The 15,009-nt window shown below is 46.1% G+C and overlaps 1 protein-coding gene across 2 annotated transcripts in view; it reads right to left on the bottom strand.

The window, feature by feature from the left end:
• The window catches only part of Znf142 (zinc finger protein 142), a 25,798-nt gene extending 10,789 nt beyond the window's left edge, over window positions 1–15,009 (bottom strand). Inside the window, exons 1-7 of one of the 2 annotated variants that reach the window (XM_070017034.1) lie at window positions 14,761–15,009; window positions 14,366–14,517; window positions 14,115–14,197; window positions 12,084–12,397; window positions 4,286–4,885; window positions 2,671–2,829; window positions 620–1,444 (exon numbers count right to left, since the gene is read on the bottom strand). In XM_070017034.1, the coding sequence (XP_069873135.1) occupies window positions 620–1,444; window positions 2,671–2,829; window positions 4,286–4,885; window positions 12,084–12,369 (1,870 nt within the window). In that variant the 5' untranslated portion in view covers window positions 12,370–12,397; window positions 14,115–14,197; window positions 14,366–14,517; window positions 14,761–15,009. The remainder of the gene's footprint in view (window positions 1–619; window positions 1,445–2,670; window positions 2,830–4,285; window positions 4,886–12,083; window positions 12,398–14,114; window positions 14,198–14,365; window positions 14,518–14,760) is intronic. The other variant, XM_070017043.1, reaches the window with a different exon arrangement.

Below are 15,009 nucleotides of genomic sequence, written 5' to 3'. Positions count from 1 at the left end.
ACCAGTTTTAGAAGGAAATTGTTTTAATGTCCTGTTAATCCATGGAGGTTTACATAGATCACAAAGGGGATGATCCTGTAGCAGGAAATCTGACTGAATTGCATTTAAAGTTTCAGTAATGCTGGTAGCCAATTAAGAGTCTGAGATGAAGCAAATGCAAATTCCAGGTCACTAGTAACATTCTTATTTTAGTGCCCTAGATGCCTTAGTGCCTTGGGAGGCCAAGATGCATATGGTAGCTAAGTCTTCCCTCCTCTTCTCTCTCAGATATTGAATTGTGAAAGCAATTACCTATCCTGGTTTGTGTTTCTTCATCTAACAGGCAGGCTATTCATGTGCCCATTTATGTGACCACTGATAGGTTGAACAGGGCAGAGGTAAAGGGGAAGGCACAATAGCCTTGTGCTTAGAGCACAAATTACACTGCCTGGATTCAGATCCTGCCCTGACCATTTTATTAGCTGAATGACACTGTTCACAAGCAAACTCAAGATACTAAATACGCCCAGAAATTCTAAGGCAAAAGAAACAATGTATGCAAAGCCTTTCATATGACATCTCCAATGTGGTAAAGTTTCCTCACCATTATTAATTACCGTAATAATGGAAACCATCTCACCGGTATGCAGTAGCATGTGTCGAATGAGCACCCTCTTGTGGGCAGTGGCAAAGTTGCACTCAGGACACTGGTGGATCTTCTCATGAGCATGCATCTTGCCTACGTGGTCCTGGTAGGCTACTGGGTTGAAGGTGGCAAAAGGGCAAAAGGTACACTGCAGCTCTTCACTGCCTGGATGGCCTTGTTTCTTATGTTTGCGGAATAAGTGCTTATTGGAGCAGGCGAAGTCACAGTGGGGGCAGTGGAAGGCATAGTGGCTCTTGTGGTGAGCCTCCATAGCTTCAGCTGTGGCAAAGAGCATTGGACATGAGTGATGGCGGCACTCCACAGCCCGCACCCCATGGGTCTCCTTCAAATGCTTTATAAAGGTCTTGCGGTCAGGGGCTGCAAAGCTACAGTCCTCCTGAAAGCAGCGGAGGGGTGACGGCTCTGCTGCAGCTGCTGCTGTATGGCTCTTGAGGTGCTCCTTGAGTGCCTGGCTGAGGCGGAATTCCTCCCGGCAAACGGGACAGGCGTAGGTGTCTGAGTAGAAGTTGGAGATATCCTCATGCATGCTGGCCATATGGCGGTTGAGAGCATTCCTCTCAACCGCACTGTAGTGGCACAGCGGGCAGCGGTGGGCCTTCTCACCCAGCTCTCGCAGCAGGTGGGTCTTGAGTTTGCTCTTGCTGGTGAAGAATTTCTGGCAGTTAGGACACTGGAGGCTGGGGTCTGGGAAGTGGAGGTGCAGGTGCTCTACTAGGTGGGTCCGCTTCTTAAAGCAGCGCTTGCACTCTGAGCACATGTGTGTCTTAAAGAGGGACTCAGTGCCAGAAGTGACATCCCCTGTGGGAAAGAGGGGTTGAAGGTGAGATTCTTCCACTGCTCAGGGGATGGCCAGAAAAGGAGAGTCACAATTTTTTCCAGACATAAATATTGTGTGGCCTCCTCTCTAGAAACCAAACAATACATTTACAAACATAATCTCAAACAAGATGAGAAAATCAGGTATTCAGAGAAACTGAACTAAAAGGACTTCTTACACCTTGCTATGGCCTGTTTCTAAGATTTGTCCCAGTCATCCACTATTCCTGAACCTAAAGCTGCTCAAAATAATCTGGATGAAGCATTCTTCCCTTCCTGTTCTTATTTGGCAGGAACAGGACTGATTAGAAAGAACTCTAAAAGGAGTAAATAAAAATGCACAAAGAATAGTCTTTAACTTTTCAACACTTATTGGGTGCCACAGATTCACACCTGTAATCCTAGCTACTCCAGGGGATCCAAAGGATAGACGTCTGAAGCCAAGTTGGGTAAAAAAAAAAAAAAACAACTCTATTTCCAAAATAACCAGAATAAAGCTTGTCTGAAGTCATGGCTGAAGTAATAGAGACAGCAGAGAGCAAGCTTAGCAAGTGTGAGGTCTGAGTTGAAACTTTGGTACCAACAAAACAAAAACAAAGATAAATAAAACAGCCCTGGGTTTGTTGGTTTATAGACATCAGTAGTAAATGTGAGATCTTTCCTATTTGTCTCACAGTAAATACACTCTTGTGGGATGAGTTTCAGATATGCTAGTTGAGTTAGAAAACTAGGAAGCAAAGATTCAGAAAAAGTTATGCTAGTAAAACAGTGCTAATCACCAGTAACTTTTGATATTATTAATTTTATTATATACAATTACATGAGCAAGGTAATGAGCATATTTCTTATCAAGTATTTGTCACCTCCTCCTTTGTTTCCCCTTACGATCCCTGCCCTCCCATCTCCCTCCCCTCACCCCCCCCGCCCCAATATTCTTATACTATGAAAATCACTGTTCCTTCCATGAAAAAAGTTTTTCCTACCTGACTAAATCTGGCTCAGAAGAATAAGCTGTAACCCTACTTTGTGTTTCTAGAGTCTTGACCCATTTATCATTTCCACAAGACCTTGATTTCTGAGTCAAAGCAAGATAGATGTTCAGAAAGATGTGAATTAAGTATCAGAAAACCAGCCCTAGAGTTCCAATGCCAGGCTTTCCACTACCTGGTCCTCCCCACAACCAAGAGCTTCACACCTTGCAACATTACCTTCCAACTGTAAAGCCTCTTGACCTTTATCCAAGGCTTTCTGGGAGTCCTGGGTGCCACTCTCTTCCTCTTCCTCTACATTCTCTTCCACAGCTGACTCCTGTCCAGGCAAACATGTGCCTGCTTCCTTTGAAGGTTCTCCTAGAGGCAGTTTGGGAGCTGGAAACACAAAAAATGTGATGCTCAGAGGGGCAACTGACAGCACTGAAAACTTGTATTGCTACTGGTTAGCACAATCCTCCTCCTCCTCTTTTAGCAGAAAGGAATCTTGAGTGCTAAATCAGTATACAGTTGTCCTTTGCTGTATCATGGTTCTTACTGCAGCTTTATATTTTGGGTTTTTAAAAATATATATCTAGGGCTGGGAAGGTGGCTCAGTGGTAGAGCACTTGCCTTGTATGCATGAGGCCCTGGGTTCGATTCCTCAGCACCACATAAGCAAAAAGAATAAAGCCAGAAGTGGCGCTGTGGCTCAAGTGGTAGAGCGTTAGCCTTGAGCTGAAGAGCTGAGGGACTGCGCCCAAGCCAAGAGTTCAGGCCCCACGACTGGACCCCCCCCCCAAAAAAAATCTAATTCTGCATTATGGAGCTTTTGCTATATTGTGGGATTTTGCCATATATATTTGCATATATATATAGGTATTTACATAATATTTATGATTTTAGGGGCTGGGAAGGTAGCTCAGTACAGAGTGCCTGCATTGCATGCATGAGGCCCTGGGTTCAATTCCTTAGCACCACATAAACATAAAAAAGCCGGAAGTGGCGCTGTGGCTCAAGTGGTAGAGCACTAGCCTTGAGCTGAAAAGCTGAGGGACTGCGCCCAGGCCCAGAGTTCAGGCCCCACCACCGACCAAAAAAAAAAAAAAAAAAAAAAAAAAAATTTTTTTTATTTTAATTATTTTTGCCTAAAAAATTTAAAACAATATAAAATATTACTTAAGGTTAAAAAGAGAGTAGGAGGGGCTGGGAAGGTGGCTCAGTGGTAGAGCGCTTGCCTTGCATGCCTGAGGCCCTGGGTTCGATTCCTCAGCACCACATAAGCAAAAAGAAAAAAGCCGGAAGTGGCGCTGTGGCTCAAGTGGTAGAGCGCTAGCCTTGAGCTGAAGAGCTCAGGGACAGCGCCCAGGCCCAGAGTTCAAGACCCACAACTGACAAAAAAAAAAAAAAAAGAAAAAGAAAGAAAAAGAAAATATTGCTTAAGTAATTTCAGGTTACATGTAGCCTAAGCCAAATTTCACCCAGTGTCATGGACAAATATTTCTCCTTTTGCCATATATTGACTGGTTCAAGGCTTCTAGATGCTTTCCCTTATTCAGTAATTCCATCCTCCCAAGCCACCATCTGGATTCCCTTATACTTTTTTTGGCTGGTCCTAGGGCTTGAACTCAGGCCTGGGCTCTGTCCTGGGCCTCTCTGTGCCACTTCCAGCCTTTTCTGTGTATGTGGTACTGATGAATTGAACCAAGGGCTTTATGCATGTTAGGCAAGCACTCTACCACTAAGCCACAATCCTAGCCCCAATTCCCTTATACTTCTATAGGAAATGTCCTTCCTGTAGAAGACATTGCAGCTACATTTCAGGCAGGGGATTTCTAGGCCTCTGGCCTCATACCTGGCAGCAGCTCCCGGGATGGAAGTGCCTGAAGAGCAGAAAGTTCCCCCTGTGTTTTGGTCCCATGGCTCCGCTGATGCTGCCGGAAGAGTTTGACGTTGGAGCCCGTGAAGTTGCAATGGCTGCAGTGGAAAGGATAATGGGCCTGCCGGTGAAGCTCCATTCCCTGCTGGCTCCCAAAAAGCAGGGGGCAGCCCCGGAAAGAACAGGGCACAGGAACTGCTTTGTGGGTCTGCCTCAAGTGGTGTTGCAGACCCTGACGATCTTCAGCAGAGAACACACAGTCAGACTCTGGGCAAGAGAAAGTGCTGGGAGTGGTCCGATGAATCTTGAAGTGGCTCTTCAAGGCCTGGGGTTGGGCAAATTCTTGCCTACACACAGGACATGGCAGGGGGCTATCTGGCACGCTGAGGCCATGCAGAGAGCCATGGAGAGTGAGGTTGTTGGGGGGCAGTTCTACAGAGCGTGGGGGGCTAGGAAGATCTTGCACAGGTTGTGTATGGGTTTCCGTGCACTGGTGCAGGGACAGCAGAGAGGGCTCTGCAAAGCTCTGTTCACAGCGCTCACAGAAGTACACCTCTACCACTTTTACCAGGACACCTGTGGGCAGAGGACAGACAGAGAAAAGCATAGAATCAGGTGGAATGAGACATGCAGGAGTTAACTACCAGTAGGAATGTAGATGAATCTTTTCATAGTCATGGAGTACAGATGGACCTGAAGTCTGGCTCTGTACCTTAACTGTTAGCCAGGTCAGACAGTCTTGTCTGGCATATGTGTTTACATTCCTAGTGTCTAGTAAATTCTTTTTGTTGTTGTTGTTGTTGTTGGTCGTGGGCCTGGGCACTGTCCCTCAGCAATTCAGCTCAAGGCTAGTGGTCTACCACTTGAACCACAGCGCCACTTGTGGCTTTTTTTTTGTCGGTCATGGGGCTTGAACTCTGGGCCTGAGCACTGTCCCTCAGCTCTTCAGCTCAAAGTGAGTGCTCTACCACTGAGCCACAGCGCCACTTCCGGTCTTCTGGTAGTTTATTGGAGGTAAGTGTTTCATGGACTTTCCTGCCCCAGCTGGCTTTGAACTGCGATCCTCAGATCTCAGCCTCCTGAGGAGCTAGGATTACAGGCGTGAGCCATTGGCACCCGGCTTACTTGTGGCTTTTTTTGCTTATGTGGTGCTGAGGAATCAAATCCAGGGCCTCATGCATGCAAGGCAAGCACTCTACCACTGAGCCATCTTCCCAGCCCCTCTAGTACAATTCTTGATGCAAGATGGGCTTTAATAAGTATGGTAAATGAATGAACATTCAAAAATCGAATTCAGAAAGCATTAAGACATATATTGCCTAAATAAAAACTAGAAACTTCTAAGAGAACAATAAATTAGGAAGAATCTCTGTAATATACATGAACATGAATCACTTTCAAATTCTGTAAAGAATGTGTCAAAGGCACAGGAATTCAAAACATGGAGAACAACCCTTTTCAGAAGAGTATAATTATCTCTGTAATACCATTTTGTTTTTTTATGTTTAATGCATGGCAGGGGCTGCTTTGGTACTTCTTCCCTGACCAGTGCCAGTGTGTCCACTGGGCAGGCTTATCTCATTTTTCCAGTGAGGGCTCCTGTACCATCTTTTCTTTCTTGATTCATCTGTGTTGCTAATCTTTTAGATGTACCCACAGCTCTCCCCCCCCCATTTTTTTATTAGCACATATTAATTGTACAATTTGGGGTTTCATTGTGATATTTGCATATTTACCTACTTTATTACTCTCCCACCTTTAATTGTTTTTTTGTTTTTTTTTGTCAGTCTGGGCCTGGGCGCTGTCCCTCAGCTCTTCAGCTCAAGGCCAGTGCTCTACCACTTGAGTCACAGCACCACTGCCAGTTTTCTGGTGGTTTATTGGAGATAACAATGTCACTAACTTTCCTGCCTGGGCTGGCTTTGAAACAGGATCCTCAGATCTCAGCCTCCTAAGTAGCTAGGATTATAGTGTGAGCCACTAGCACCCAGCTAAAAATCTTTTTAAATAGATTCATTATGAACTTTCCACACATGCATACTATGTATTCAATTATATTCTCCCAGCTTGCCTTTTGTTTTTTTGGTTTAGTCCTGGAGTTTGAATTTAAGGTCTGGGTTCTCTTCCTGAGCTTCTTTTGCTCAAGGGTAGCACTCTATCACTTTAACCACAGATCTACTTCCAGCTTTTTGGTAATTTATTAGGCTAAGAGTCTCATGGCTGGTTTCAAACTGCAATCTTCAGATCTGAGCCTCATGAGTAGCTAGGATTATAGGCAGAAGCCACTAGCACCTGACATACCAGCTTGCCTTAAAAAAAAAAAAAATTGTGGGGCTGGGAAGGTGGCTCAGTGGTAGAGCGCTTGCCTTGCATGCCTGAGGCCCTGGGTTCAATTCCTCAGCACCACATAAAAAAGAAAAAAGTCGGAAGTGGTGCTGTGACTCAAGTAGTAGAGCGCTAGCCTTGAGCTGAAGAGCTGAGGGCCAGCGCCCAGGCCCAGAGTTCAGGCCCCATGACCGGACCCAAAAAAAAAAAAAAAAAAAAAAAAAAATTGCTGCCAGGCACTAGTGGCTCACACTTGTAATCCTAGCTACTCAGGAGGCTGAGATCTGAGGATCACAGTTCAAAGCCAGACTGAGCAGGAAAAGTCTGTGAGACTCGTATCTCCACCAGAAAACCGGAAGTGGTGCTATGGCTCAAGTAGTAGAGTGTTACCCTTTGAGCTGAAGAGCTCAGGGACAGCATCCAGGCCCAGAGTTCAAGCCCCACAACCAAAAAAAAAAAAAATTTGCTACCAATTTTTTTCAAGCAAAGGACAGACCATGCTAATGTTCTATTTTGGTGTTCCAACTGCACTATGAGGACGACCAGGGACTCTCTATAAGGCCACCAGGCTTGCTGCTAGTAAAGCCATGATTTAAGCCCAGGCTAGTCCTATATTTATTCATCTGGTCCATTTTTTAAATTGTAATTTTAATTTTTTGTTTTTTCCTAGAGCAGAGGACCAACTCAGGGTCTTGCACTTGTCAAGCAATGCTCTTCCAATGAACTAAATCCCCAACCCCTTATTGTTATTTTTTGTTTAAAGAAAAACTCAGCTGGGGGGCTGGGAAGTTGGCTCAGTGGTAGAGTGCTTGCCTTGCATGCATGAGGCCCTGGGTTCCATTCCTCAGCACCACATAAGCAGAAAAAGCAAGAAGTCGTGCTGTGCCTTAAGTGGTAGAGTGCTAGCCTTGAGCTTAAGAGCTGAGGGACAGCGCCCAGGCCCAGAGTTAGGCCCCACGACCAACCCCCGCCCTCCCCCCCAAAAAAAAGAAAGAAAAGAAAAAAGAAAAACTCAGCTGGGTGCTGGTGGCTCATACCTATATATATTTTTTTTTTTGGGGGGGGGTCTGGTCGTGGGGCCTGAACTCTGGGCCTGGGCGCTGTCCCTCAGCTCTTCAGCTCAAGGCTAGCGCTCTGGCTTTCTTATTTTTGCTTATGTGGTGCTGAGGAATCGAACCCAGGGCTTCATGCATGCAAGGCAAGCGCTCTACCACTGAGCCACCTTCCCAGCCCATGGCTCATACCTATAATCCTAGCTACTCAGGATCATGGTTCAAAGCCAGCTCAGGCAGGAAAGTCTGAGACTTATCTCCAACTAACCACCAGAAGACCAGAAGTGGCACTGTGGCTCAAAGTGGTAGAATACTAGCCTTGAGCAAAGGAGCTTACAGACAGTGCCCAGGCCCTGAGTTCAAGCCCCATGACTGACCGAGAAAAAAAAAGCTCAGTCAAGTGCAGGTGACCCACATTTGTAATCCTAGCTACTCAGGAGGCCAGCCGGGTGGGAAAGTCCATGATATTCTTGTCTCCAATTAACCTCAAAAAGCCAGAAGTAGAGCTGTGGCTCAAGTGATACAGTATTAGCCTTGGCACAAAAGCTTAGGGACAGTGCCAAGGTCCTGAGTTTAAGCCCTCGGTCCAGCACACACACTCTCCCTTTCTCTCCCTCCTCACCTCCCACCCTGCCCCCCATGCATACACACCAAGTTCAACTAGCAGGATATGGGGGTGTGCCTGGGAGGCGATAAGTAAGACTGAATACTATTTAAATAGATTATTTGCAACAATGAAAATAGAACAAGGAAAGCTGTTTGGGACATTATTTCTTTTCTCTCTTTTTTTTTGGGCGGGGGGAAGCAGTGGTGGGGCTTGAACTTAGGTCTTGAGAGCTGTCCCTTAGTACGCTACCACTTGAGCCACACTTCCACGTCCAGCCTTTGGTGGTTAAGTAGAGACAAATCTCATAGCCCCCCTGGGCTCGCTTTGCACCTCTATCCTCAGAGCTTAGCCTCCTAAGTAACTAGGATTACAGGCATAAGACACCAGCACCTGGCTAAGGGATGCTAGTTTTTAGAGAGAAGGGTGCAGGTAACAGAATAGGTAAAATTGATTGGACTACAGTATAAACTTTTGTGAAGATGTAACCATGAAACACCCTTGTATAACTGATATAAACCAATAAAAACACACAGAACAAAACTGTTAATAATAAATAATAAATTAATGAATGACAAAAAATAGAGCTAGTTCAACATGGCAACTTAAATGATACCGAAGTTTACAAAGAATAACCATCTCTACTCTCACACACATGAAATGGACTGTATACTTTCAATCATTTGGCTTGTCTCCTCTTCTCCCCATCCTCACCCCAATTTTCACTTGTTAAAAACAGAAGTTCTTTTTTGTTGTTCTTCTGAGTTAGGATCTTTCCATGTGGTCCAGGCTGGCTAAAGTGGCCTCCAATTCTCAATTCTCCTGCCTCTCAGCCTCCCAAATGTTACGTCTACAAATCATGCCTAGCTATCAAAGGTTTAAAAAAAAAAAATCTAGGCTGGGAATGTGGCTTAGTGGTAGCGTGGCTTGCCTAGCATGTAGGAAGCCCTGGGTTTGATTCCTCAGTATCACATACACAGTAAAAGCCGGAAGTGGTGCTGTATGTAGCTCAAGTGGTAGAGTGCTAGCCTTGAGCAAAAAAAGCTTGGGGACATTGCCCACCCAGGCCCTAAGTTCAAGCTCCAGGACTGGTAAAATAAAAAAGGACTAAGGTCATGGAGCACCATAAGACTTTACGTTTAAACCCCAGCATCACACACACACACACACACACACACAAAATCTATAAATACATTTCACTTTCTGTTGTTGACATCATGGTATTTCAGAACACTGATAAAGTAAAATGAAATTCTGCTCTGATGGACAGCCAAGATGCTTCCAGCCATTATAAATGAAGCTGGCTTTACATATCTCCATCCCTGTGTGTCTTTTTGTTGTTATTGTTGTTGTTGGTCGTGGGGCCTGAACTCTGGGCCTGAGCGTTGTCCCTCAGCTCTTCAGCTCAAGGCTAGCTGACTACCACTTGAGCCACAGTGCCACTTCTGGCTTCTTTTCTTTTTGCTTACGTGGTGCTGGGGAATCGAACCCAGGGCCTCATGCATGCAAGGCAAGCGCTCTACCACTGAGCCACCTTCCCAGCCCCATCCCTGTGTGTCTTTTATAAAACAGTTTCCCAGAATGGAATTCCCTGGTCACAGTATATATATTGTAAAATTTGTTATGTTGCTTACATATTTGTTATGTAACTGGCCTTCAAAAGTTCACATTAGGGCTGGGAAGGTGGCTCAGTAGAAGAGTGCTTGCTTTGAATGCATGAGGCCCTAGGTTCAATTCCTCAGCACCACATAAGCAGAAAAAGCCAGAAGTGGTGTTGTGGCTCAAGTGGTAGAGCACTAGCCTTGAGCTGAAGAGCTCAGGGATAGCTCCCAGGCCCAGAGTTCAGGCCTCATGACTGACCAAAAAAAGGTTCACATTAGCCCAGTGCCAGTGGCTCACACCTGTAATCTTAGCTACACAGGAGGCTGAGATCTGAGGACTGCAGTTCAAAGCCAGCCTGGGCAGAAAAGGCTGTGAAACTGTTATCTCCTATAAACCACTAGAAAACTGGAAGTAGTGTTGTGGCTCAAGAGGTAGAGTGCTAGCCTTGAGCATAAGAGCTTAGGGACAGTGTGCAGGCCTAGAGTTCAAGCTCTATGACTGACAAAAAAAAAAAAAGAAAAAAAAAAGTTCACCAGGTGATGGTGGCTCAGGCCTGTAATCTTAGCTACTCAGGAGGCTGAGATCTGAGGATTGCAGTTCAAAGCCAGCCCAGGCAGGAAAGTCCATGAGACTCTTCTCCAATAAACCATCAGAAAACTGGAAGTGGTGCTGTGGTTCAAGAGGTAGAGCACTAGCCTTGAGCTAAAGAGCTGAGGGACAGCGCCCAGGCCCCGCGTTCAGGCCCCACAACCGGACCCCAAAAAAAAAAATTTCTCTTGTGGTGTAACTCTTTGAAATTTAAAGATATTAATTCACTGTTACAACACTGTTTGTTTTGTTTGAGATAAGGTCTAGCTATACATAGCCCAGGCTGGCTTAAGCTTGATATGTATCCCACTGAGACTCTTTTTTCTTTTACCACATATTAGAAATATTATATAGTTGAACTAGCTAATCTCTCCCAGTATTCTTTGCTACTATACTACACAGCTATGGGAAGTGATAACCACTGTAGCTGGACAGTAGCAGTTAAAAAACAGAGACATATTAAGCACTGAAGGCTCATACCCATAATCCTAGCTACACAGGATGCTGAGATCTGAGAATTATGGCTCAAAACCAGTCCAGGCAGGAAAGTCCACGAGACTTCTTACCCCTACCACCACAACAAAAAAGCTGGAAGTGGAGGTTGTGGCTCAAGTGGTACAGCACTAGCCTTGAGCAAAAAAGCTCAGAGGTAGGGGCCCAAGCTTGAGTTCAAGCCCCAGGACCAGCACTAAAATTTTTTTTTTTTTGGGTCTGGTCATAGGGCCTGAACTCTAGGCCTGGATGCTGTCCCTCAGCTCTTCGGCTCAAGGCTAGCGCTCTACAACTTGAGCCACAGCACCACTTCCAGCTTTTTTTCTTTTTGTTTATGTGGAGCTGAGGAATCAAACCCAGGGCCTCACGCATGCAAGGCAAGCGCTCTACCACTGAGCTACCTTCCCAGCTCAGCACTAAAATTTTTTTAAAAAGAAAGAAAAAACAAAACAAAAGCAAGTTACTTGAGAGTGTGGGTAGGGGTGGTGATGGGGGAGAACACTGAAGAGGTGACACTGACCAAGATACATTACAAACTAATTTGCTGAATTAAAACCCCTTTGTACAAGTACTTAAAGTTGGGACAAATAAAAAGGAGAATCTTTCTGCTAGGGTAAATACAAATGCTCAACTCTACCTCCTAACCACATGCCTTGGATGAGTGAAGTATGTGATACACAGGAAATTAGGGTGAGGAAATACCAGTTACCTCTGGAAAGCCCTGCCAAGACCAGGATGGTGGAGCAGGCTTGGCCTTTTGCCTAATCCCTGGCTACAGTTCCTGTGTAGTAGGGTCAGTATGAGGGGAGAAGAATCCAAGGACTGTAAGAGTAAGGACAGCCAGAATTGAACTAAGGTGTCAGGAAATAATTCTTTCTGGATTATTGCCTAGCAGATATGAAGCCCTCATAGGGATAGACTTTGCTACAAGGTTGTATACTACCTTGCCAGCCTTCCATCAACATACACCAACTGCAAACCAAATGACATCTCCAAGTATAAAAATAACATGCTACCTTGTGTTATCATTTGCAGAGAGAAGTACCAAAAATAGCACAGACAAAACCTTCAGGCTTGCTTCCCACTGGCTTGCTAGCAACTGTGCTTGTACCTGGGGTTTCTCCAGGAGCTCCTGGGGACAGGGGTCCAGCTACTGTTTCCACAATGATCTCCATGTTCCCTGGGCCCTCTTCAGTAGCTGTGGCTTCTACCAGTAGGCAGCCTGAGTCAGCAGGCAAAGGTGCAGGGTCCCCAGAAGCACAGGTACTTGGGACAGGCCTCAGGATTCCATGGTTAGAGAGAGATGGGGGAATCAGCAATAGCTCAGAACACAGTCCATCCATCTCCCCAGTGCTTCTGGCTGGCTGGGAGTCCAATACAGGGTCTGTCATCACCATTGACTTGTGTGCTCTGGCTTCTTAACTGCTAACAAGCCAAGCAAAGGAAAAACAAAAAGAATGGTTAGAGCTTTTACTTTCTTCCAAGTTGGTATAGAACACAGTCCAATGCCTACCCATTTCGATAATTCTTTAACAGCAGCATGCCACACATTATTATCCTAAATAGAGGTTTTCTTTTCATGATAATGTTCAGAACAAATGATGATGGGGTCAATATTAGGAGAGAGCCAACAAGTTTTGGCCAATATACCAAAGACTATACATTATGTTTCTTTTCCTTTCTTTCTTGTGCTGTTCCTGGGGCTTGAACTAAGGGCCTGTGCACTATCCTTGGGATTTTTGCTCAAGACTAGAGCTCTACCACTTGAGCCACAGCTCCACATCTGGCTTTTTGGTGGTTAAATAGAGATAAGAGTCCCATAGACTTACTTGCATGGATTGGCTTCAAACCTGTATCATCATACTTCAGCTTCCTAAGTAGCTAGTATTACAGGCATGAGCCACTGGTGCCTGGAAGATTGTATTTCTTGCTAGCTAAGTGACCTTGGTCAAATTATGAAGCAGTTTGAGCCTCAGTTTTCTTATCTGCAACAAAATTGGGTAACACCCAAGAATTTCAAAAGTCATTTACCTTTTACTACTTGATCTTATTATTCCTCAGTGTCCATCTTGGCCCTTCTTTCATCATCTGGCCCCTGCTGACTTTCCAGACATGTTTCCTACTGCTAATCCTACCTCTAAAGAGAGCTCTGAGCCAGATGTCTGCTATTCTTCAGACTTTTTTGAACCATCTCATCTTTTTGCTCTCACAGCTAGCTTGATGTGTCTTTTCTCCTTCTCAATCTCTTGTCTGACTAACCAACTCCTAAGAATTCTATAAAAAGCTGCACAAGGTCTGGAGGTGTGACTCAAGTTGTGGAGCACTTGTCTAGCAAGCACAAAGCTGTGAATTCAAACCCTAGTGAGGGGGGAGTGGGGGGAGGGAAGCTGCAAAAATCATTTCCACTATGAAAGTTTCTTTTTTTTTTTCCCCCGGGGCTGAGGACCAAACCCAGGGCCTTGCGCGTGCAGGGCAGGCGCCCTTCCGCTGGGCTAAACCACCAGCCCCTATGAAAGTTTCTTGAATTCTTAACTTTCTCTCTTTTGGAGTCCTGATGGCTCTTTTATCCATACCTCTAGCAAAAACTGTACTATATGATGCTCCATTTTTAAATGATCACTCTTACTTCCTATGTAGTTTTTTGGGTTCAACAATATTATCAATTCAATAAACAAAACCTCCAATAAACTATGCAAGACAAAGAAAAATAAAATTGCTAGCTTAGAACTGTGGACAGAACAGCATCAGAGTAAAGCTAGGTATCTTGTACCAAGATATCAAACCAGTGGTTTCTCCCATGAAATAACACATCTGGAGAGATTTCAAACACGTTTAACTTACTGTATATACAGCCTCAAACCGGAGCACATTTGAGAAACGAATGAATGACAAAATGTGTGTCCTGTTATACATGGCTGAAGTGAGCTTAAGTAGAATCATTTTTGAAATGAATATTAATGACACTACTCGTGAAATCGAGTCACATATTTGAGTAAGAGCCAGGCGGCAGGTGAAAACGGCCATTCCTTGTTCTCCAGAATCCCTCGGCTCAAAAAACGGTGATCACTGGGATTTAGAAGGTGGCAGGAAAGTGCAACTCCACGATTAGAGGGATTCTTTGGAAACCCCAGCCTCCACTTACAGCATTGTACAGTTGCTCTGCGGATTTAGTTCAGTTCCCGGCACACGACCCGAGGCGTCGGCTAGATTGAGAACCTCGGCTGTCTGGAAGGAAGAGGAGACAGGTTGGCCCTGGAGAAGAAATGCGCTTACCTTGGGAACACGGGACGAGAAAGAGAAAGGGCGAATTAAGGGGAGATGGAAGGCTTGGGGAAACAACGAGCCCCGGCCTGGGCACCGAGGTTTCCACGGGTCTCTGGGCTCTGGACTCACCTCCTGGCCTTTGACAGATGCCGTCGCCTCGCTTCTCCGGGCCTCGGCTTTCCTAATCTGTAAAGTGGAAGCGGCGACAACGTCCACATGGTCCGGCGGGCGCCGGATCGCAGTCGTCAGACAACAGGAAGGGCGTTCAGTAGCCTGCAGAGCTGGAGACGGTGCACCGTCACGCCCGGTGCTGAGAGGCAGCGGGGACCCGGGCGGGGTCCACGGCGGTGACGCGGGGCTGGCGCTGGGAGCGCCGGGGCCTCGCTCGGCAGCGTGCTCCCGTCAGGCGCCTCCTCCCACCGGCTTCCGCCGCCCGGGCCCACTCATCCTAAGGCTCCAGAAAGTTTTGCCTCCAGCTCGCTCCACCCGCACTCTCCTAATCCCCGCCCCGCCGACTCACTCACCTCCCCGACCCGGGGCCAGAGGGAGCCGCATCTCTATGGTTCACAGCGGGTAGAAGGTCCTCCTTTTGTGCGACCGCCGCCCCCGCCCCCCCCCGCATGTAGAGGCCGCTCTTCCTCTTGGCGGAACGTGGGTACTCTATGGTTTTTAGGTTTGTGTTTGTTTTTCCTCCTGTATTTCTGAAGCCCTGAAGCCCAAGAAAGACTATTGAGTTCGGCGGGGCAGAGCGGCCTGGGCTCCTCGGTGGGCGT

Source organism: Dipodomys merriami, unplaced genomic scaffold (genome assembly GCF_024711535.1).
Source record: "Dipodomys merriami isolate MVZ:Mamm:240054 unplaced genomic scaffold, mDipMer1.0.p SCAF_1, whole genome shotgun sequence".
Lineage (NCBI taxonomy): Eukaryota > Metazoa > Chordata > Mammalia > Rodentia > Heteromyidae > Dipodomys > Dipodomys merriami.
Note: the sequence above shows the minus strand (reverse complement) of the source record. Positions and strands in the feature narration are given on the sequence as shown.